This window comes from Abrus precatorius, unplaced genomic scaffold (assembly GCF_003935025.1).
Source record: "Abrus precatorius isolate BTA unplaced genomic scaffold, Abrus_2018 Scaffold3, whole genome shotgun sequence".
NCBI lineage: Eukaryota > Viridiplantae > Streptophyta > Magnoliopsida > Fabales > Fabaceae > Abrus > Abrus precatorius.
This window is the reverse complement of record NW_020874373.1, coordinates 6568590-6590046: the sequence shown is the minus strand read 5'-3', so window position 1 is coordinate 6590046 and position 21457 is coordinate 6568590. Positions and strand designations below refer to the sequence as shown.

The following is a 21457-nucleotide window of genomic DNA, read 5'->3' as shown; positions in this document are numbered from 1 at the left end:
AAAATAAAATTTGTAACTAATTAAATATTTTATATGAAAAAATTAATAAAAAATTATAGTTAATATATATTTTTTATATAAAAATTATAAAATTTAATGAATATAATTTTTTATAAAAATGTAATTTAATTTAATTTAATTTATAAATTTGAATAAAACTGATTACATGCTTATCTGTGCAATATAGGTTTAAAAAATATATTAATTTAAAAAGTGCTCTCCAGTGAGAGTAAAAGTGAATAATATTGGCATGGAAGGAGCGAGAAATGAAACGTAGAATTTGGCCGTGTCTTAGCCTGCAACGGATCCAATAGTGGGGAAGAAGTAATAAATGAGTGGCCCTGCATTCGCTCTTTGGCACTCCATTCTCTTCTATATATAGCAATGGCAGAACCCCACATGCATCATGCATTCCAAATCCACCTCCATCTATCCTTCAATTCTCAGGTACCTCTCTGGGTTACTACTTCTCTCTTTCTTATGCTCCATTTCTTTTTCCTTCTCTGTTTTTCTTTAATCTCAATACTTACCACTCATTCCGGTACTAATATCCTGGATTTTTTTTCTCATGTTTTGTAAAAAATTGTTTTTTCTTTTTTGAAAAGAGGAAGCAGAACGAGTTAATAATTTTCACATGCTTCCCTTATTTTATAACGTTGTTCCATTCCATGTGGTCTGTTGTGGGGTATGTGGTTCTTCTGATCTGTGTCGGTTGGATTTCTTCTACCCAGATTCTGTTTCTGTCTTCTCTGTCCAGTTGTTCCTTAAAAACAGCAACTTGCATGGATTTCGGATTTCATGATGAAGCATTTTTGTTTGTTGTCGTGTTTTGTGCTTCTCTGACTGATTGATGTGGTGTGCAGAATGGGAAGTTCTGGAACAACCGACTATGGTGCATACACTTATCAGAACCTAGAGAGAGAGCCTTATTGGCCCTCTCAAAAGCTCAGAATTTCCATAACTGGGGCCGGTGGTTTTATTGCCTCACACATTGCTCGCCGCCTCAAGACTGAGGGGCATTACATCATTGCTTCTGATTGGAAGAAAAATGAACACATGACTGAAGACATGTTCTGCCATGAGTTCCATCTTGTTGATCTTAGGGTCATGGATAACTGCTTAACAGTAACCAAGGGTGTGGATCATGTTTTCAATCTTGCTGCTGATATGGGTGGGATGGGTTTTATTCAGTCCAACCACTCTGTTATTATGTACAACAACACAATGATTAGCTTCAACATGATTGAAGCAGCCAGGATTAATGGTGTTAAGAGGTTAGCAATCTTAGATATATAGACTGTCATATGAATTTTCTGTTTTTGGAAATCATTGAGCAAATCCCTGCGCTATGGTGTCACTTTCAATTATTCAATATACTTTATCCTTGTCACAAAGTTTTTTTGTTTTTGGTTTATTTTTTTAGGTTCTTTTATGCCTCTAGTGCTTGTATCTACCCTGAATTTAAGCAGTTGGAAACCAATGTGAGTTTGAAGGAGTCTGATGCCTGGCCTGCAGAGGTTTGTTGGTGATCGTTGTAATTATTTGTTCAAATTATGCTTGTTATTCGTTTGTGTACTTGAGTTGGCATGAAAAATTTTAATTTATGACTTGTTGTAGCCACAAGATGCATATGGGCTAGAGAAGCTTGCAACTGAAGAGTTATGCAAGCATTATAACAAGGATTTTGGAATTGAGTGCCGCATTGGGAGATTCCATAACATATATGGCCCTTATGGGACATGGAAGGGTATGCTCTTTGACCAATTGCGAGTATTACAGTTGTCGAATCATGATCAATAAATTATTAGACATTATTATTTTACCTTTTGGATTTATGAAATTTGTTGCTTTGTGTTGTTTGTCATACAGGTGGTAGGGAGAAGGCTCCTGCAGCTTTTTGTCGTAAGGCAATCACTTCCACAGATAGGTTTGAGATGTGGGGAGATGGATTACAGACAAGATCCTTCACCTTCATTGATGAGTGCGTGGAAGGCGTACTCAGGTATGCATTACTCAATTTTGTGGCTATTACGTCTAAATTAACGATTTATTTCAAGGGTTTCTCATTTTAAAATTTAATTTATGGATTCTTGTTTTTATGAAAGATGAAAATGGAGCAAGTGCATCCTGTTAATTGTTTATGCTTGCAGTTAATCACAACTATTAGTAATTGTAAAATCTCTATATTTATTCTGACATTGCTATTGGTGAAGATGCTTAAGATGACCTAAGAAATTTTCAATTTCCAAATTTCATAAGTAGATGTCTTAATGAAATCCAGCTGTTTAAAATTGGAAGAAACATTATTAGCTCAATCAACATCTACTGAATTAAATGGAAGCAAGAGGGATTTAAATGACTTTACAAAAGTTAAGATTTGTCCATTTTGGTATTAAGAAACACAAAATGTTTATCTAATCAAGCATGTATTAGCTTCTTGCTTGCATGTCTTTTGTTGGTTATTTCTAATTCCTTGGGAAGATTTAACATCACGGTCATGTTCTACTTTTGTTAGGCTGACTAAATCAGACTTCCGGGAGCCAGTGAATATTGGAAGTGATGAAATGGTCAGCATGAATGAGATGGCTGAAATTGTTCTTAGCTTTGAGAATAAGAGTATACCAATACACCACATTCCTGGTCCAGAAGGTGTTCGAGGTCGTAACTCAGACAATACATTGATTAAAGAGAAACTTGGCTGGGCTCCAACTATGAAGTTGAAGGTATTAATGCTATTAATGGGTTGAAGCTTACCCTTTTTTTTCACTTTATACAATTTATTTCTAGTTCTGACTTCAGATGAAAGTGCATAACAATCATTTCTCCTTTTATTCTCTAACAAAAGAAATTCCTACCAACTTTGATCTATATCATCATTAAGATAACAGTAATGGAATGAGATATACCTATCTACATTATATTTTCCTAGCATACATTCTCAAGTGTCCATTTTCACTTCACTTCAATGTCCATTACACGTGTTTCTCCCCTCTATTGCTTTTTAATCTTGTCTCAGTCAACAGAATTGTTTTACCCATAGCATCCGAATTCTAATATTGTAGGATGGGCTGAGAATTACATACTTCTGGATTAAAGAGCAGCTTGAGAAAGAGAAGGCTTCTGGTGTTGACCTATCAGTCTATGGATCCTCCAAAGTGGTCCAAACTCAAGCACCTGTTCAACTAGGCTCACTTCGGGCTGCAGATGGCAAAGAATAAAGCAACTACTGCATTGATGAAGGGTTAGCTTTTATATTGTTATCCTGTAGAAATCCCTTCGGGCAGCAGATGGCAAGGAATAAAGTGACAAATGCTTAGGTGTAGTAATCACCTAAATGTTTCAAGTGAAGGTTTAGCTTATATGTCGCTACTTAGTAGAGATCTTTGGTTATAGTTAATGAGTTATTAAAGTTACTTTTGGAGTTTGTCATTGTCTTTGAACGGAAGCTGTGATGCCCTCATTGTATTTTACGTGGCTTGTTTGAGGCAACAATTGGTTCTTAAAGGGTGTTACAACATTAGAAATTTTAAATTATATGTTTAATTGATTAATAATCTTCGGAATAATTTCTTCCATATGAAAATTAATTTATTTTAGACAAAACGCCAAATATTTGTAGTATTGCTTTCTAGTCAAATTTAGCGATGATTCTTCGAATAAATTTTTTATTTTATTGAAGAACAATATTAAAAACAAGTACATAAGTTTCTTGATTTATTTTAGGTTGTGGTATGATTTTCAATGTAAGTGATGCGAGTGGTATTTTTTTTTTGGGGGGGGGGGGGGACTAAATGCTGGTGGTTCTTGTCTTCTTGATAAGGAAGATGGAGCAAGGCTTGGGCCGTAGACAAACAAACAAGTAGGGACCGAAAAAGTGTCATTCTATGATGGAACCTGTATCTTTGACGTTGATAGCTGATAGCCATAGGACAACAAGCTCTGGGATTTATTAGTAGATTATGTCCTTGTCTTTTTAATAAAACTCCAAACTTTGGAATGGGAAGAATTCAAAAGTGGTCCTCGTTTTCGGATGTTGTTGTGGAAAGTGGCGGTTTTGTGAGGACGAACTTTAGCTGTAAACATTTAAAACAGTAATGTCAAATTGGGTTTGTCCGATGGACTGGCCCCTAGTCCATTAAAAATAACGGGTTGAGTTGAGATGAATGTTCTTAATTTTTATTTTTTTAGTCTTTGGCAACTTAACTCATTAGGTTGCCAATTCACCCTTAAATAAGTCAAGCTAAAAAGTTTAGCTCATTTTCACACCCTTGGGAGGCCATCTCGTAACATGGCAGTCTAAAATTACTTTCCACGTTATCCATAGATATCAATTTCTTGGGACCCCAGTTTTGTTTGCGTAAAACGCTAATGGCAATTTTTTTCATGTCATTAGCCCATGGCTATTCTTCTGATAAAATTCCTAGCTACTTGGACGTGACATGGTTCCAGCCAAGCATCTGTCATTTTGATTTTTGGATCACTTTTCATGTTCATAATTAGATTTTCAACAAATGAATTAGATTAAGTTTAGCATTAAAATTTAGGTTTGTTTGATTTGACTTACTAAAATGTCGATGTTCAAGTTTATTTGACTTTTTTTTTAAAAATAAAACAAATTTAAAGTTTTGAGTCTAATTTAATTAAAAGTATTAAGTTCGAGCCTGACTTATTTATCATGTTTATAATCATAATTTTTTTATTTATGACTCAAACCATTAATATTTGTCAAGAGATTTTATTTTTCCTTTTACCCTCTACTCTACTCCATTAATATTTGTAATAACATTACTTTTATGTTTTCTCCCCTCTAGCAAACCAAAAACAAAACATCTTATCTTCTTTAAAACCAAACAATGCATTAATATCAACCTCATAATTCTTAAATTTAGTTCATAAAGCTATACTTGAAATTTTGTGTTTATTAAAAACGTGTTTCATTGAGCATTTAACAAGTTTAAATAATTCATGAACTAATTAATTTATGCACCCAAATTCATAACCTTTTCCTTGTATTTGCTACTAGCCTGTAATAGATTGTCATAAAGGAGCTTTCTTTAGTTGAACAAAAAAGGAACATTCTATTCGTAGCGGTATTGTCCACCCAATGTTATCACTTTAATCCTCTATCAATATGAAAAGGCTATACAGAATTCAAGTTATACATATACATATAATCATTCACTCGCACACGATTATAAGGAGTATGAATGTTTGACATTACTCATCCCTTATATCTCGTAGTCGAAACCAACAACTGGGTCCAGTTTTATTAATGGTATATTAGGCGGATATTCGAATAATCAAGTAGCAATTCATAATTTCATGAGCACGCTATTTAAGGTACCTTCACATAAGTAAAATTCATTATACACGGTATATATTGCCGAACGGTGTGGGGGTTGGGTGCGACTCCCAAATGTTATGTAATATATAAAGTTTCAAATATAAAATATGAAATGTGTCCCCTTAAATTCTTCTCCCTCAAGCAAAGTCCTGATACACAGGATTAACCTCAAGCTGCTCTGCGAATTTCGCGAGGATATCCTTCACGAGTTTTGCTAGATCTTCTTTATGTAATTCGACACCATCTTTTTCTTTTGCTATGTCACCAAAAATAGCGTCATAAAGAAGAACAGCTGCCTCGTCAGCTTGGGCTACCGGTAAACCCAATTCCTTTGCGTTTCTCTCCAAGAAGCTCCTTATTATTTCTGTGCTCCCTAAGCCATCTTTTGCCTCGGGTTTTTCCTGCAATGCCTTCTCCACAATGTTGTTTAATTCCTGTTCATTGGCTAATATCTGCAGCATTGTCCACAACATAAGTTGATAAATAAGAGTTGGCTGGACTGAAGTGTCCAAGATGTCTCGGAAATCACAACCAATAAATCAAGTTATTTTAATTCCTTTTTAGATAATGCATGAAAATTACCTGTCTTAGCTTAGAGCCATTAATTATTTGAATATTCTGGATGAAAACAACATTCTTTTTGGAAAGTTCCTCTTCTAGATCTTGCAGTACAGACTGCAGAAGCTGTGCAAATTGTGCCTGACCTAATTCTTCTTGTCCATGAGCTCCATGTGTTCTCAACAAGTCATTTAGTCGAGGAAATTCTGCTCATTTATGCTAAAATGTCAGTTTTATCAAAGCGAGAAAATTGACATGTTTAATGCTGACTGATGACAAACAAAATAAATCTCGTAAATCATTCAATACAGCGCATATTTTAGATTGAGGCCAGTTCAAACAACGGAAAATATACTTCGAAGTTTCCTTTTTTATGGATATAAATTTGTGCATCTCCAAAATGTTATCTATGATGGATATTCCGAAGTGAAAGCAAATACTTCGTGAACGCAATCAGTACAGAAAGATATGATACTGTTTAATTAAACCAAATGCTACACTGGCCAACGATAAATAAGACTATCACAGATGAACAATCTGCACAAGGATTTGTCACAGCCACGTTGCATAACATATCCTCAAGGCAATCAAAAGGATAAGCCACCCCCCCCCCTACTGCAGTTCTACACTTTGGCAGTTGCCTAATCCACAAGGTGACACGGAATGACATGCACTAGCATATTTTCAATTCACTTTTAGGATTCATTGCAACGAATCAACCAGTTCTAAGCACAAATAGAAAAATCATACATATATACCTTAGGGGTTAGTCAGGGTAAACTAAAATCTTTCATGCTTTTGTGGATATAATATTTCCAGGAACCTTACGTAAGTACATAATAATCAAGATGAAATAGAAATCAGTAAACTGTCATGCTTTGCATCTTACTATTGAGGGTCAAAGGAAATTATTGACAACAACGAGAATATGAGATGAACAGACAAAATTGTAGCCGCAAAATAAATATGAAAGGAGGAACCTGAGAAAGGAGGAACACCCATCTCAACTCCCATCTGGACAAGAGCATTCTGAATTTGACTCTTGCTGATTTTCCCCTTATCTTCGACATCTAGGTCGGTGAATAGATTTTCTGCTAACATGGCAAAGTCATCCTCGTCCTCTAATAACAAGCGGAGAGTACTTCCATCCAAGACTGACACAATAAGAGGATTATCTACAAATTTGAATGTAATCAGTATTAGTTTTCTCCTCAAAAAATTAATAGAATAATTATTTGCTCCTAAAAGCATAACATTATGTAACAATATTCCATACGAAAAAAGAAGAGCATAACATTTGCAGTAATTTTTATTCCTATGAAGGTAATATCCAACCAAGTCCACCAACCTAAATTATCTACATCAAGTTTCAGTCAAAATTGATGAAACAGGGAACTCAAGAATTTTCTGCCTTGTGGTATCATTTTCACTGCAATCAACCTTGTTTTGTACTTTCTAGGAAACGGAAACTGAAAATGTAATAACAAGAGGAGATCTACGCAATCACGGATGATAATTAGTGAAGAAAATAAGAAGACTCTCCGCTATCCGAACAGAACAAAATAGTAAAATCAATTCAGACATATTTTATACGAATTTAAAAAGAGAATAAAGATGAGAGTAATGGATCGAGATTAGAAAAAGCATATCTGAAAACGCAGAATTACGCGCTTAATCGATCATCTACTAGTCCAGGGACTAGATAGCTTCCTTGCATCTTGATAGAAAGCGGTAAATCTTAACAATTATTATTGTGTTGATTGTTTTTGAATTTGAGGAAGATGATCGCTCGCTTGCACGCACAATAATGTAACAGCAGAGGAAGAAAACAAACCTTTGAGTTCATCGGCGATGGCGGTGATGTAGTCTGAGAGAATCTGGGAGGCCTTATCGATAGAATAATCGGCGGAACGGAAAGCGTGGGGGTCAGGGGTGCGGAGGCGCGTGAGGGCAGAGGCTTTGAGGGAATGGGGTAGTGAGAGACCGAAGAGGGAAGAAGAGGCTCGGGAATGGGCAATGTCAAGTATGTGAACTCCGGTGAACGGAGCATCGGCGTCGGAGAGGGACAGATCGACGGTTCTGAGGTGAGTTCCGTCCAATATCTGCAATGCTCCGTCTGACATTTTGCTTCAACTGAAGGTCACTTCTTGCTTCCTACGCCTCCCCGCGACTGCTTCTTTGACTTAAATTAAATGAAATTCAACCAAAATTACCTTTTCAAAAAACAAACAAAACTACGCCCTTTCTACTTTGCACATATAAATTCTTTTTTTTTTTTCTTTTCTCTTTTATGTTCAATGTGTTGTTTGGTTTCTTATTCACGCTTTCCGAACAAAATTTATTGTTATTACTTATTTTAACTCAAATTAAATTTTTATATGTTTTTTTAATAATTATCTATCCATTAAAAACTTTTTATATGACATAATATTATGTTTATATTGATAGTATTTATTTTAAGATATTACAACTACTATACAATTATTCTAATTTAATTAACAATTTCAATTTTAGAAGATAAAGTCGTTTCAATTCGTCCTATAAACACCTTATAACAATTCACAGGTGACATGTTATCTCTTTTTAGTTTTTTAAAATCTTATTTATCGTTGATAAAAATATAATTGCATACTTATAATTTAATATATTTCCACTAGAAGAAGCCTGCCCTCAATTATATTATCTAATTTTTTTGAAAAAATGATATGTACATAGAAAATAAAGTAAGAATTTGCGAGTTCTTTCTGAATCAAATAACACCTCCGAAATCTGAATCCTAATTATAAAAAAATTCCATTCACACTTGCAATTAATTGTCATGATCACTACATAACAATTACTGTCGATTAATAAATAAAAAATATTATGATAATTTGTTAATAAAACCTTTATTTAGTAAAAATTAAATTATTAATATATTCTTTAAATATCTATATTAATAAATAATATATATATTAGTATTTAATATATTCATATAATATATTAATAAATTTATTTATTAGTATAATATATTATACTGATTATAAAAAATTCGTAACTTTTATATTAATAATTTAAATTTTATTAAAAAAAAACTTAGACTCACAAATGATATCATCCGTGCAACAAAAATATATCAATGGCATTACATAATGACATAAATAGTTAATTTGCTGATCTCTTATGACTTGTTGATTAGTAATTTAGAAAAAATAATTTGTTAAACAGTTAGTCTTTGAAAAGAATAATTACTAATTTTCTTTTCACAGAAGACACCTCAAAAAAAATAATTAATTAATGTCTAGATGAGCATTTGTAAGCTTAATTTTGACTAGTCTTAATTCTATAAAAATTAATTTAATTTGAAACGTGTGTGAGATAAAATAATTTGTGCTTAAAAGCCTTTTATTTTAAAACTAATTTTCACATAATATTCATACTTTCTGAGGAAAAAGAAAACATATTTTTCAATAGATGACGACTTTGTGAATCGAAAAGACGAAAACACGCTTAAGGAAACCACATTTTTCCTTGGCATGTATTTGTTTCTACCAAACCTCATTCATTAAGATTAAACGTGATGGATTTGGTCAGGAGGAACATGGAACGAAACAACAACATAGTAGACAATAATGTCTGAGACATTTGAATTCCTTCCGTTATCGAACATCGCGTTACTGTTCCAAAGCGTGTATTCCAACGAGACATCGGTGAACATTTTTTGTTGACTAATTAAACAATTAGGTGTACGACTATGCCATTTGAATCTGGCCAAATGACCTTGACTCGCTAATACTGTATGAAACATCTTGAGTATCATAAATTTTATTGCGCTTCAGGTTCTCAAAATTTGCACCATACAAGGCGAAAGCCTCCTCTCCATGCAATGCCTTGTCACCTATTTGTAATACATCGGTGTCAAGCCTGAGTGGTACTATGATGCCCACAAGCAAGCAAATCAAGGTGGTTGTAACAAAGTTGAAGCAAATCACAAAAACAATGGCTCCAACTTGGATGGCCATTTGTCTTAAACCCGCATGAGTTGCACCATCATGGAGGGCATAGGCGAGACCAATGTATTTTTCCCAATCTGGCACCATGTAGAAGAGACGGCACAGTTTAGGCACTGCTAAGAGGCCCGTGAGAATGCCACCAAGAGCACCGGCTATGGCGTGGGTGTGGAACACCGCCATGGGATCGTCGATTTGCTTCAAGAAGGAGACTTTATCATGGATTACCATCATTGTGTACCAGGGAATGCTTCCTGAGATCAAGCCCATTAAGATTGCTGCCCACCCTTGTACTACTCCTGTATTATTTGATTGATTTAATTATTTATTAAAATTTATCATGTTTTATTTAGATATGATTATTATAAACGGTAAAATTCTTTTCATGAGTATTAAATATTCAACAGGAAGAGAAAAGCAGGTGACATTGTACCTGCGGCAGGTGTGATGCAAACGAGGCCAGTGATCATGCCTTGTACGGCGCCAAACACAGTGGGCTTGCGGAAGTAGAAAGTGTCAAGTAGGACCCCGACGATGATGCTAGTGGCAGCGCACACGTGTGTGTTAAGGACGGCGAGAGATGCCACCGTGTTCACCACGAAGGGACCTCCACCGTTGAACCCACTCCAACCCATCCAAAGCAGGCCTGCGCCTGCAAGCACCACAATCATGTTGTTTGATGGGAAGCTTTCTCTGTCCTTCTCCGATCGTGGACCCACCTATTCCACCACAATCACATGCAATCGTCAGTTTCTTATTATTTTTTTTCATTTTAAATGCTTATAACTTTGTATTAAAATTTACTATATCAATTTAGTAGTTAATTTATATAAATTACTATAGTAATTATCTATACACTTTTTTTTATATAATTTAAACATTTATAAATTTATAATCTAACAGTAATTGCCTATATTTTAATAGCATGTTATATGTAAAAAGTTTCAATTTCATAGGCTTAACATCTAGTATTATTTGATCATGTGCCTAAATTTGTGTAATTATCAAACAATTTATAAGCCATTTGATATTCATATGTGGTTAGTAAGATCTATCTGCATTTGAAAAGTTTTCTCAAAAAGTTAAAAATAATATCTTACATTTAAAAAATACATGGAAAATCAAGTTTGAAATGTAAACAAACACCCTAAGCCGAGGTATATAAAACCAACTTGTATGATAAAATGTATGTTTATACGAAATTGAAAAGAAATAAAAGAGGTGAAGGATGATCGTGGAAATGGATGCATGGAGAAATGTTATACCCAATAAGCTGCGGTAAAACCAGAAACGCCAGCAGAGAGGTGAATAACATATCCCCCAGAGAAATCAATAACTCCAAGCTTCGCCAACCACCCGTTGGGGCACCAAATACTGAAGGCAGTAACAGTGTACGAAAAAGTAACCCAAAGTGGCACAAAGAGCATCCACGCACGAATGTTCATCCTCCCAAGTAAAGAACCAGCTATCAAAATCAAAGTGATCGCAGCAAACACACCCTGAAAAAACACCATGGTGGCCGTAGGAAAGAGCCCCGAAAAAGCTTTCCCGAAAAGGAACTTCTCATCCAACGCCACCCCCGGTTTCCCCAAGAAGAAAACCATTTTCTCGCCAAATGACATGCGAAAACCCCACCCAACCCAACAAATGAGAACGGCCGCAAAGGCATAGAAAGCCATGAAGGCAGAGTTAATGGCCCATGTCTTCTTCACCATGCTTCCATAGAGGATTACGAGCCCCGGAATGCTTTGTAGACCCACCACTGTTGCTGCCATCAATTGCCATGCATTGTCTCCTTTGTTCAACCACTCTGGACTCGCCTCGTCTGCCAAAAGCTCCATCCTTCTACGTGTTACGTGTATTCTATAATGTTTACTCGTCTGCCAAAAGCTCCATCCTTCTACGTGTTACGTGTATTCTATAATGTTTACTTGTTCGATAATAAAGTATATTTATAGGTTTATGTAAACAATCAATCATTTTCGGCTCTTTGCTATTGCTATTTCATAGATTACATGCACTGTAATTTGGACAGGACTTGGGGGCCGGCTTTGTTGGCACACGAACCAGCATGGATTATTTTCATTGATTCATCGTACGTATGTCGTGATGTACAGTACCAACGATAGAGAATTTCAATAGGAATCTTATAGTTTGCATTGGCAATTAAATGACGTACCTTACAAATCAAACGTAATTAAATATCGAATTATACTGTAAGGTGCGTTTGACAAGTGTTCTAGTTACGGGAACTCTATTCAAGCAAACGCTCCATTTGTTTTTGTTTCATATACTTTTCAATAAAATAATATACTCATTGAAATAATTTTTGTTAACCTTTATTTTCTTTAAACACATTGATCCAAACATTAAATTACAGTTAGAATAAAGATTTTTTTTTAAATCATTCAAATTATAATTTTATATCTTACTTTTTACAAATCTTGTGAAACAGATTACTAAATTTTTATCTCTTAAACATTAAAAATTAATTCATGTAATCCTTAAATATTTTAATAAAAATAAAAATTAAAAAATTTTAAGTAGAATAAAATGAAGGAAAATATTAAATTTGCATGATTTTAAAATTAACATCATTGTGCAACTAAAATTTAAAACAATTTTATTGTAAAAAATATTAAGTTTTTTTTAAATTAGGTTTATTATTTAGATGGTTAATATTTAACCTAAGTAGCAACAATTTAAATAGGGTTAATAATTGGAATATTCAATTTAGAATTATTTTTTGGCTTTTATGGTTAAATATAAATATTTGATTGAGTTTTTAATTGAAAGTCAAAAATCATGATAATTTTTTTTTATAAAATAACTTATCAATTTGTTTATATAATTATTATATCCTCTAATTGTGTATTGTCCTTTTTTTTACACAAAACTTGTAAGCATGAGTCTCTAATTAGTTAGTGTCTTATTCCTTTTTAAAATTCATGTTTAATGTAGATGAATCAGTTCTTGGCAGTTAAAGTCTTACAACCCATGATGGTTCGATTAGAAATTGACAAGAAAATTTTGATATTTGCTTCATAAAAAAATTAACAAATTGTTCAATTATAAAGTCTGAATTGTGGGCCCTATAAATTGATCTTAGACTTATTAAAAATCTTCAAATTGAGAGTGCATTGACAGAATTTGATTTAAAAATAATAATTTATTTGGCAAATTTTAATATTTTTTTAGTCATAGGTTGTTTTAATTATTAGAGAGACTAAAATTCTAGTTGATATATTAAATTTATTAGTCTCTATCATATTTTTAGGAAAACTAACTGCTGTGTGTGTGAACTTTCTAGTCAATTAAACTTTTCAGAATGACAATGAAATATATTTTTTAGAATGATTAATTAATTATCTTTTATTCTGTTTTATTTTTTCTTCTTTCGGCCTCATTGAATATATAAAAAAATTAATGTTATTATAATGTTCACAGTCAAAATGAAATTTAATTTTTAACCATTTTTTATATAGATATTGAAATATAATTTTTATATAAATTTTAAAAAATAATTTTTTTAATTAACCTCTAATATAAAGTCATTTATATATTGTTACCTATTTGTTTTTGTTCCTTTGTTGCATTTAACGTAACTTAGATCGTACCGTTAGATTCCCAGCACCTTTTGCAAGCCAATATCAACGACATTTTTGCAGGCAGACCATATATTATAGTTATGCTAATGACCAAATTTGTAACTTCTACCATATCATTTCAATTACGACTAATGCCAATTGCCAAAAGATGTATGTAATTTTTTTAACCAATTATTTTTAATGATATTTTCTTATTATTTGTCCTAATATCTTTCTTAAATTGATGATTATGATTTAATATTTTAAAAATTAAATAATATTTATATATTCAATATAATATTAATAATGATAATCATTTTAAATACTTTTTTAATTTTTAAAATACCATTAAAAATTATCTATTTCCTTTATTCATCAATTAGATGTGAATTTTAAACATTACAATTATTTTTTTTTCCTAAAAATATGTTTTTATACGTGCGAATTGTAATTTTAGAGTGAAACATTATTTCATCGTTCTTAATATTTTGTATAAAAGCAAGTGGTGACACATTTATTATTTTATATATTAAAAATTTTTCGGATGAACCTGAAAATAAATTATTGTAAGAAAAAAATAATATAAAAAATAAATAAAACATTTTTACATTAAAAATAATTTTTTGAGTTTTAGAGAAATTAAATAAAAATAATTTTTAAAAAATTAAAAAATATAAATTAATTTGAACTAAATAAATTTTGTTTTTATATTATTTTTTCTCTTACAAAATTTTATTCACAAATTTACACAAACGGAGACATCGCGTCAAATATAGTTATTTTAATGAAAAAGTATTTTTTTTCATTCCATGATAAATTAATAACAGTTTTGTCTAAATTAAACTTATTTCGAGAGGGGACAATTTATCATTCTTAATCTTTGGTACCAAGAAAAATAAAAGCGGTGGAATATTTATTATTTTATATAACATGTCAAATGCAGTTAATTTCTCAATATTAGGACACAGTTCAAAATATTAAAAAATAAACAATTAATAATGAGTTTGACTAAGATTCACTCGGCGACAAAAAATGAGAAACCAGATTTTCAGAGAATAGTTAATAGAGCCAAGTTAACGTTCATTAGCGGGTGAAGCAGAGTCAAAATCAAAGGCGTGTTTATGCGTTTGTCATTCGTTGGTCGGCTAAGCGATGGGACTCTCTCATGAAATTTCAGTACCACAATACAACCCTATTTCCTTTTCCGTACATCACTTTCGGGCTACAATGGTTGATTTGTATTATCAATTTATCTATCAAAAATTGTTAAAAATTTAAATATGTTAACTAATATTCTTAAAATATTACTAAAAATTAGATCTCTTAAATCCGAGTTCTTAAAAGTATAAATAGCTATACTAAATAAAAGCTTTGAGAGAGACTTTTAATTTTCAGAGTGAACATGTCCAATAAGATATTGGTAATATACATCTTTTCTAAAGAACATTCGTATACTACTTTAAAATTATCAGTAAATAATTATCAGTAAATACATGAAATCGCAAAAGGCAAATTTAAACAAATGAAGCTGCACGGTTTGACCGTTATTGTTGTTGTGTGTGTGACATTATCATTACTACTTTATTGTTTTGTTTTTTCCCCGAAACCCGAGTACGTTCTTACCTCTTGCGTACACTTTTGTCTTACATGTATGTTTTGGTCAAAGCAATTAGTCATGGAGATTGTGACATCAGTGCCCTCTCACTGGATCTCCCTCCCTTGTGTGTACAGAGCGCTTAAATATCGAGGTGAAAGTTAATTAATTAGCTATTAAAGTGAGCATGAAGGAAGCCTTGAGGGAAGAGCAGATTGGTGAGTTTTTGGAAGCCTTTTGTCTTTTTGACAAAGATGGAGATGGTAAGTACGTTTCTAATTACATTCAATCATCGTTTGTGCATGTGTTTGTTTTCTCCATTGCTTGCTCTTGCTGAAATTGTCCTTAATTTATTCTTTTCTCATACACCATTGCATGTCTATATATTTTGTTATATTTGCACACATACATATACTGGAGAAAAGGCTGCATAACCATCGAAGAATTAGGCACTGCAATCAGATCATTAGATGAAAATCCAACGGTGGAAGAGTTGCAAATTATGATGAGCGAAGTGGATACGGATGGCAGCGGAACCATAGAATTCGGGGAATTCTTGAATCTCATGGCCAGAAAAATGAAGGTGCTTGAAAAGAAAATTAATTAAGTATTGTGATTTATCAGCAAGATTAGAGTTGAAAGCTGATGATAATATGTTATATGTTTGTGTTGGACCAAAGGAAACTGAAGCAGAAGAGGATTTGAAGGAAGCTTTCAGGGTGTTCGATAAAGATGAAGATGGTTATATATCGCCTAGTGAGGTTCCATTAATTTATTTATTGCTTCGGAAATTATAAATCTTAATTGAATCGTTCATGCAATGAAGCATATAACAAGTTGAATTATTATGTACATACTTTTGTTGTGTGTGCAGTTGAGGTGTGTAATGATAACTATTGGAGAGAGGGTGACAGGAGAAGAATTGGAGCAGATGGTCAAAGAAGCTGATTTAGATGGTGACGGTCTCATTGATTATGAAGAGTTCGTGAGGATGATGTTGGCTGTAGAATAATAAATAGTGAGACAAATTAAGGAAACAAACAATAAAATTAGATATTGTATGTAGGAAACTAGCACACACATACACCCAAGTTTCTGAGCGATGGAGAGCTCTGCATAAGAAGTTGTCCTAAAAGTGTCACATTACGTAAATAATTTTCATTTTCAAATTTCACAAAATAAAGGTTAAAAATTGTATTTTCAATTCATGTCGTGATATTTGCATCAATTTGTTTTTTTGGTCTTTGCCCATGTCGTCTTTATTATAATACGGTAAAGTATACATATTTCATTTAAAATAAATATAGTACATTTTAATAAAAATAAAATACAAATTCCAGTAGACACGACATTTTTAACATAGCTTTAATTATTAATTAAAATTTATTAAAAATTAAAAGATGTATTAAATAAAGTGTGCTAGCATTTCACTTAAAATAACTATATGCAAGCAAGTTCAATTAAAAACTTTTGACTGTTACTAAAAGGCCAACCGGGTCTTTCACTTTGGAGTTGAAAAGAAAAACATTTACCTAAATATAAACTGAACTACCATTGATTTTACCTAAATATGAGAGTCTCGTTAAACGATTGAATTGATAAGATTTAATATTCATAAATAATCATTAAACAGAATTTTTTTAATAATAAAATACATTTATTATACTTAAATGTAAAAATAACTTGTTATTTTCACAATATTATTTATTTATAATTAGTATTTCACTTTGGAGTTGAAAAGAAAAACATTTACCTAAATATAAACTGAACTACCATGGTGGGCACTAGGTAGCACTAACTGATTTTACTTAAATGTAAATCTTCTTTTGATCTTTTGTAATGCAATTTGCCATTTTACATTTTCAAAAGTTTATGTGGTTTTTTGCATGGTTTTGTTTTCTAAAGCTAAGAAGTGGATCACAAGTGAATCGTCAACTATATGTATGTATAATTGGACCTGTATGAATAGAATGGGGCAGTCAGTAATCTCCTGTGAGCCTGGAACATCATATAGGAGTTCTTCGAAGCATGGGAATGGAGGTACAAGAGAGTCACCAAATTGATCAAGTGTTACCTCTGCGTCAGCCTCAATGAACATAACACCTTCTGCAGTACAATCCACCATCAACTTCCGATCACGCCCTTCCCTAATCCTACCCGCAAATGGGTAGTAGAACACAAGTGTTTCAGCGAGTCCTTCTCGAATCACTTCAACCGGTCTTTCCCTGCCATTGATGGTTCGTTACGATAAATCATTATGATTGGAATCTGAATACGCAAGCCATCTTGGTCATCTATGTCGGAGAGTACGTATAGTTTGAGTTCATGAGGAGTAGTTTTAGCAGGAGCTACCAACTCAGGTTGGCAACTTCTCACTGTAAATTTCAGAGAGGAAGATAATGAAGCCATGTTAGTTATCTGAAACTGAGTGAAGAAAGAACAACGGTATTATCAAATGATTTTTTTTATTAAATCGGGTAATATGTTTATGTTTGAGTCGTTGGAGCAACGGGTGCTAGTCTTTGTATAGACTGAGTATATTGCCAGAAAATAAGGTTGTAATTAACACAATTTCATTATCATATGACCCATGAAAGCTACACCTTATCAGTTTGCATTATGTTCCACGTTTCGGGCATACTTTCACCAGAAAATGTTAGGGAAGCCAACCTGATGAGTTTTTTTTTTTGGTCATCATTATTAATTAAGCTGATGGGTTGAACTTATTTTATTCCTTCGTTGTGGTAATTATTTATTGTTTATGCACCATGATATTTATATTATATATGGTTATAATCTCTTGCATTAAAAATAGGGAAAACATGTATTAGAATGTATTTTGTATCTCTTCATGAAATAAGATTGGCAAAGCAAAAAACATTATACATAAGTCAAAAACAATTATATATAGGGACAATTTAAATAACCTTCTCAACGCTTAAAAGAGAAAAAACCCAAAATTTTTCCATAAATTAAAGTTAACATATATCCCCACTTTAATTCATCTTAGTTTCTTGTTTTATAAATCGCTCTTAAAAAAATTATTCAAACACCTCCTAAAAAGTTTAGTCAAGCCGTTTTATTTCTGTTCGGCTTCTCTCCGCTTCCACCCTCGGCTTCTACCTGCAGACTGAAGATGCCTCTTCTTCTGTTGGTTCGGACAACTGACTTAAGGATATTAGAGACACAACAGTTTGACTAAAAATTCTCAGTACTTTGTTTAGTTTGATTCAAGAATCCATTTACCAAATCCATAAATGATTACAAAAATATTATATTAATCGCATTTTTACTGTTCTTTTTATAATTTATAAAAAAGAAAAAGAACTTTGTTATTTTCACCGTTACTTAAATAAATATTTTAAAATATGAAGTGACATAAAAATAAAGAAACATTTTATAATCAATTGTTACAAAAAAGGGCAATATTGTTTTAAACGGACAGGAAAAGAAAATATAACGAATGAAATTTGTTAACATACACATGCACCACATTGATGTCAATCCAAACAATCGAAAAGGAAAAATCGCTATGTTGAATGTCATAATACCGGGAAACTGAAAACTGATGTAGGATTTTTACCGAAATAGCGATCAATTCGAACAATCATACGAATCGAAGTAAAATATAATCACAACATCAAGTCTCATTTAACTTCAGAAGGCTGACTCAATTCATACCCATTTAACACCATTGAGATTTCTGTTGGAATTTTCATATCCGTTTAAAATTCTGTTTCATTTCATTTCACAATGAGCCAGCTACCATGAACCTTCCGCACCTACCGTTGGATTCTTGAAGGCAGAGAACTCCCAGTACGGTTTCAACGAGAATGGTGGGAATACAGTGGCACCTTCATCAGTAATTTTAGATATCTGCAAATACATTACACATACGATAAATATTATAAATCATAATGCAACAGATAATCCCTTCAATTCAAAGATTATATTAAGAACAAGAATCCAACAACAAAGGGAGGAAGTCAGGAAGCATGTCATTTAATTCAGATCCAAGCCTCAATCTTCACATAGATACGTTGGAAAGGGTACGACAAAGATTTAGCATGTTCGACATATATAGTGCTTAGCATTCAAGAACTGCAACATAAGCGGCACAGTAATAATGGCCACCTACACTCCACAGAATGAGCACAGCAAAAGGAATTGAAACTTTTATATAGATGATATCCTTCAAAACAAGGTCAGCAGACACAACTACAAGGTAAATGGTAATGACAAGCAAGGAACCAATTCTAGGTGTTATATCACCTTCCTGTTTGACTTGCAAATAACAATTTAACACTAATTCACCAGATCCCCTACTACGCTTCACTTTTCATAAACAAGTGTACCTTCTTTTGTTGCATTAAACAAATGCACTGATATTACTCTTGCATGTCAAATTTGGCACCCCAAATCATCCAATAACACAGACCAAATTATTACTAGATCGTCTTTTATAGGTAAAACCATCATTTTGCAGGTGGAATAATAAATAGTGAGACAAATTAAGGAAACAAACAATAAAATTAGATATTGTACGTAGGAAACTAGCACACACATTCACCAAGTTTCTGAGCGATGGAGAGCTCTGCATAAGAAGTTATCCTAAAAGTGTCACATTACGTAAATAATTTTCATTTTCAAATTTCACAAAATAAAGGTTAAAAATTGTATTTTCAATTCATGTCGTGATATTTGCATCAATTTGTTTTTTTGGTCTTTGCCCATGTCGTCTTTATTATAATACGGTAAAGTATACAAATTTCATTTAAAATGAATACAGTACATTTTAATAAAAATAAAATACAAATTCCAGTAGACACGACTTTTTAACATAGCTTTAATTATTAATTAAAATTTATTAAAAATTAAAAGATGTATTAAATAAAGTGTGCTAGCATTTCACTTAAAATAACTATATGCAAGCAAGTTCAATTAAAAACTTTTGACTGTTACTAAAAGGCCAAAATAAAGATATGGGACAAGTCAATAGGAAAAACGCTTGTCCACGATACTTCACAAATTAAATATTAAAAAAAAAATACTTTTAGACTGGCAAAGGAATTGACAAGTCAACAAGAGTTGCATAAGCCTCCTATGAAAATTACAGTATTTAATTTTGCTCAAAATAATTTAAAATTTATTCTCATTGATCTAGTTGACATTTAATAATGAGATACTGATACTAGAATTAAAATTTTGATTTATTTACATGTTTATATTCTCTTCTTTGTCTGGTTTTGCACATATGCAGAGTACAAAATTGGATTTTTCAAAGAAGTAAGCATGGAGGCACAACATCAGATTATCATGCAAGCCAAAAAAAAAAAAACTAGTACAAAAAAATTATCAAAAGGATTGTGGCTTACTTGAATAACTTCATCAAGTAAATCAAGCCTTATATTCGTTTAACAGCCATGCATTTTTTAGAGGAAAGTTACACAAAAGGAGTCAGGCATTTGACAGATTTAAACACTAAAACAGTGCATGTGTGTGTATTCCTTCTAATTGTAAAAGGGGAACAGATGTAAGGAGGCAGGTAAAGACAGTCCTGTCCTATATTCACTCTCCAAGAAAGCAGTCAAAGCACAGCCAGTGGAGAGCAATTCATGCATTAACAACTTGCGAATGCTCATTAAGCTCATGATTGAATAATTTTTTCATTGTCACATATACCTCTAAATATAGGAAACTATAAATTAGATTTGCACATGGTTTAAAGAAAAAGGCACATGAAAGACCATATGGTATGTACAAAATCAAAACACATTAAAAGTTGAGCCAGAATGTGACTTGAAAAAAGAAATAGCATTAACAAAATGTAAGAGAGAATGCTAAATGCAATCCATTAACAAAAGAAATAATCAGAGAAGGTTACAACAAGTAAAATGCAATAGAAAGCAATACTCACCAGGCTTCCCTCCAGACAGTGCTGGACTTTCTACTGGTTCAATCCATATAGCTAAGGAAAAGGGAAAAAAAATCACAAACAATACAGGGGTAACATTAGAAAGATTAACAATTTAACACACAATAAGAATATTGAAAGCCTAACCTTTATATCGGGGGTTCTGCTCTTTCAGATATTTCCAAGCCCCTGTTACTGTACCTCCGGTCCCAATCCCAGAAACAAGAGCATCAACCTTCCCACCGGAGCCCTTCCAAATCTCTGGTCCAGTGGTTTCATAATGGATCTAAATAGGAGGAAGAAAAGCATGTGTGAAAACGCTCAAACCAACTGATTTTAAACACAAAGCATATTGACACAATCACCAGACTTCCCTCCAGACAGTGCGGTCCCACATCTATTAAAATATAGGCGGGGTTACAAGAATTCAACCCTATAAATATTGGGTATTAAATGAAGGAATCCGAGAGA

At 32.6% G+C, this 21457-nt stretch overlaps 4 protein-coding genes and 1 pseudogene across 7 annotated transcripts; 2 read left to right on the top strand and 3 right to left on the bottom strand.

Moving 5' to 3' along the window:
• The first annotated feature begins 317 nt into the window (after positions 1-317).
• On the top strand, positions 318-3561 carry LOC113861202 (GDP-mannose 3,5-epimerase 2). Of its 2 annotated transcripts, none has more exons than XM_027493862.1 (7): positions 318-447; positions 864-1274; positions 1424-1517; positions 1618-1747; positions 1870-2002; positions 2516-2723; positions 3063-3561. In XM_027493862.1, the coding sequence occupies exons 1-7, from the start codon at positions 407-409 to the stop codon at positions 3216-3218; spliced, it is 1173 nt and encodes a 390-aa protein (XP_027349663.1). In that variant the 5' UTR covers positions 318-406; the 3' UTR covers positions 3219-3561. The 2 variants fall into 2 exon arrangements, with proteins under 2 accessions (XP_027349663.1, XP_027349662.1); XM_027493861.1 differs by lacking the exon at positions 318-447 and adding an exon at positions 498-780 and having other exon boundaries at positions 3063-3546.
• A 1733-nt stretch (positions 3562-5294) lies between these two features.
• Positions 5295-8087, bottom strand: LOC113863080. The gene is made up of 4 exons (XM_027496493.1): positions 7737-8087; positions 6883-7077; positions 5927-6108; positions 5295-5796 (listed from the first exon to the last, which is right to left on the bottom strand). Exons 1-4 carry the CDS (start codon positions 8023-8025, stop codon positions 5482-5484), a joined length of 981 nt encoding a protein of 326 aa, XP_027352294.1. The 5' UTR covers positions 8026-8087; the 3' UTR covers positions 5295-5481.
• A 1546-nt stretch (positions 8088-9633) lies between these two features.
• Positions 9634-11732, bottom strand: LOC113862057 (ammonium transporter 3 member 1-like). Its single transcript, XM_027495213.1, has 3 exons — positions 11157-11732; positions 10325-10610; positions 9634-10190 (listed from the first exon to the last, which is right to left on the bottom strand). Exons 1-3 carry the CDS (start codon positions 11730-11732, stop codon positions 9634-9636), a joined length of 1419 nt encoding a protein of 472 aa, XP_027351014.1.
• Positions 11733-15233: 3501 nt separating this feature from the next.
• Positions 15234-16084, top strand: LOC113863781 (calmodulin-like protein 11). Of its 3 annotated transcripts, none has more exons than XM_027497483.1 (4): positions 15234-15335; positions 15498-15655; positions 15753-15833; positions 15947-16084. In XM_027497483.1, the coding sequence occupies exons 1-4, from the start codon at positions 15260-15262 to the stop codon at positions 16082-16084; spliced, it is 453 nt and encodes a 150-aa protein (XP_027353284.1). In that variant the 5' UTR covers positions 15234-15259. The 3 variants fall into 3 exon arrangements, with proteins under 3 accessions (XP_027353284.1, XP_027353283.1, XP_027353282.1); XM_027497482.1 differs by having other exon boundaries at positions 15260-15366; positions 15493-15655; XM_027497481.1 differs by having other exon boundaries at positions 15260-15378; positions 15493-15655.
• Positions 16085-16942: 858 nt separating this feature from the next.
• LOC113862055 lies at positions 16943-17590 on the bottom strand (annotated as a pseudogene).
• Positions 17591-21457: the final 3867 nt, after the last annotated feature.

What these genes read in the sequence shown, in the direction of transcription:
- LOC113861202 (XM_027493861.1), top strand. Translation starts at nt 635, where the DNA reads ATGCTTCCCTTATTTTATAACGTTGTTCCATTCCATGTGGTCTGTTGT. An exon ending in TTCCTTAAAAACAGCAACTT is followed by an intron (nt 781 to 863) that starts GCATGGATTTCG and finishes TGTGGTGTGCAG; the next exon opens with AATGGGAAGTTCTGGAACAA. An exon ending in CTGATGCCTGGCCTGCAGAG is followed by an intron (nt 1,518 to 1,617) that starts GTTTGTTGGTGA and finishes GACTTGTTGTAG; the next exon opens with CCACAAGATGCATATGGGCT.
- LOC113863080 (XM_027496493.1), bottom strand. Translation starts at nt 8,025, where the DNA reads ATGTCAGACGGAGCATTGCAGATATTGGACGGAACTCACCTCAGAACC. An exon ending in CATCGCCGATGAACTCAAAG is followed by an intron (nt 7,078 to 7,736) that starts GTTTGTTTTCTT and finishes TCAAATTTGTAG; the next exon opens with ATAATCCTCTTATTGTGTCA. An exon ending in ATGGCTCTAAGCTAAGACAG is followed by an intron (nt 5,797 to 5,926) that starts GTAATTTTCATG and finishes ACAATGCTGCAG; the next exon opens with ATATTAGCCAATGAACAGGA.
- LOC113862057 (XM_027495213.1), bottom strand. Translation starts at nt 11,732, where the DNA reads ATGGAGCTTTTGGCAGACGAGGCGAGTCCAGAGTGGTTGAACAAAGGA. An exon ending in GTTTTACCGCAGCTTATTGG is followed by an intron (nt 10,611 to 11,156) that starts GTATAACATTTC and finishes GTGGTGGAATAG; the next exon opens with GTGGGTCCACGATCGGAGAA. An exon ending in TTGCATCACACCTGCCGCAG is followed by an intron (nt 10,191 to 10,324) that starts GTACAATGTCAC and finishes CAAATAATACAG; the next exon opens with GAGTAGTACAAGGGTGGGCA.
- LOC113863781 (XM_027497481.1), top strand. Translation starts at nt 15,260, where the DNA reads ATGAAGGAAGCCTTGAGGGAAGAGCAGATTGGTGAGTTTTTGGAAGCC. An exon ending in TCATGGCCAGAAAAATGAAG is followed by an intron (nt 15,656 to 15,752) that starts GTGCTTGAAAAG and finishes GTTGGACCAAAG; the next exon opens with GAAACTGAAGCAGAAGAGGA. An exon ending in GTTATATATCGCCTAGTGAG is followed by an intron (nt 15,834 to 15,946) that starts GTTCCATTAATT and finishes TTGTGTGTGCAG; the next exon opens with TTGAGGTGTGTAATGATAAC.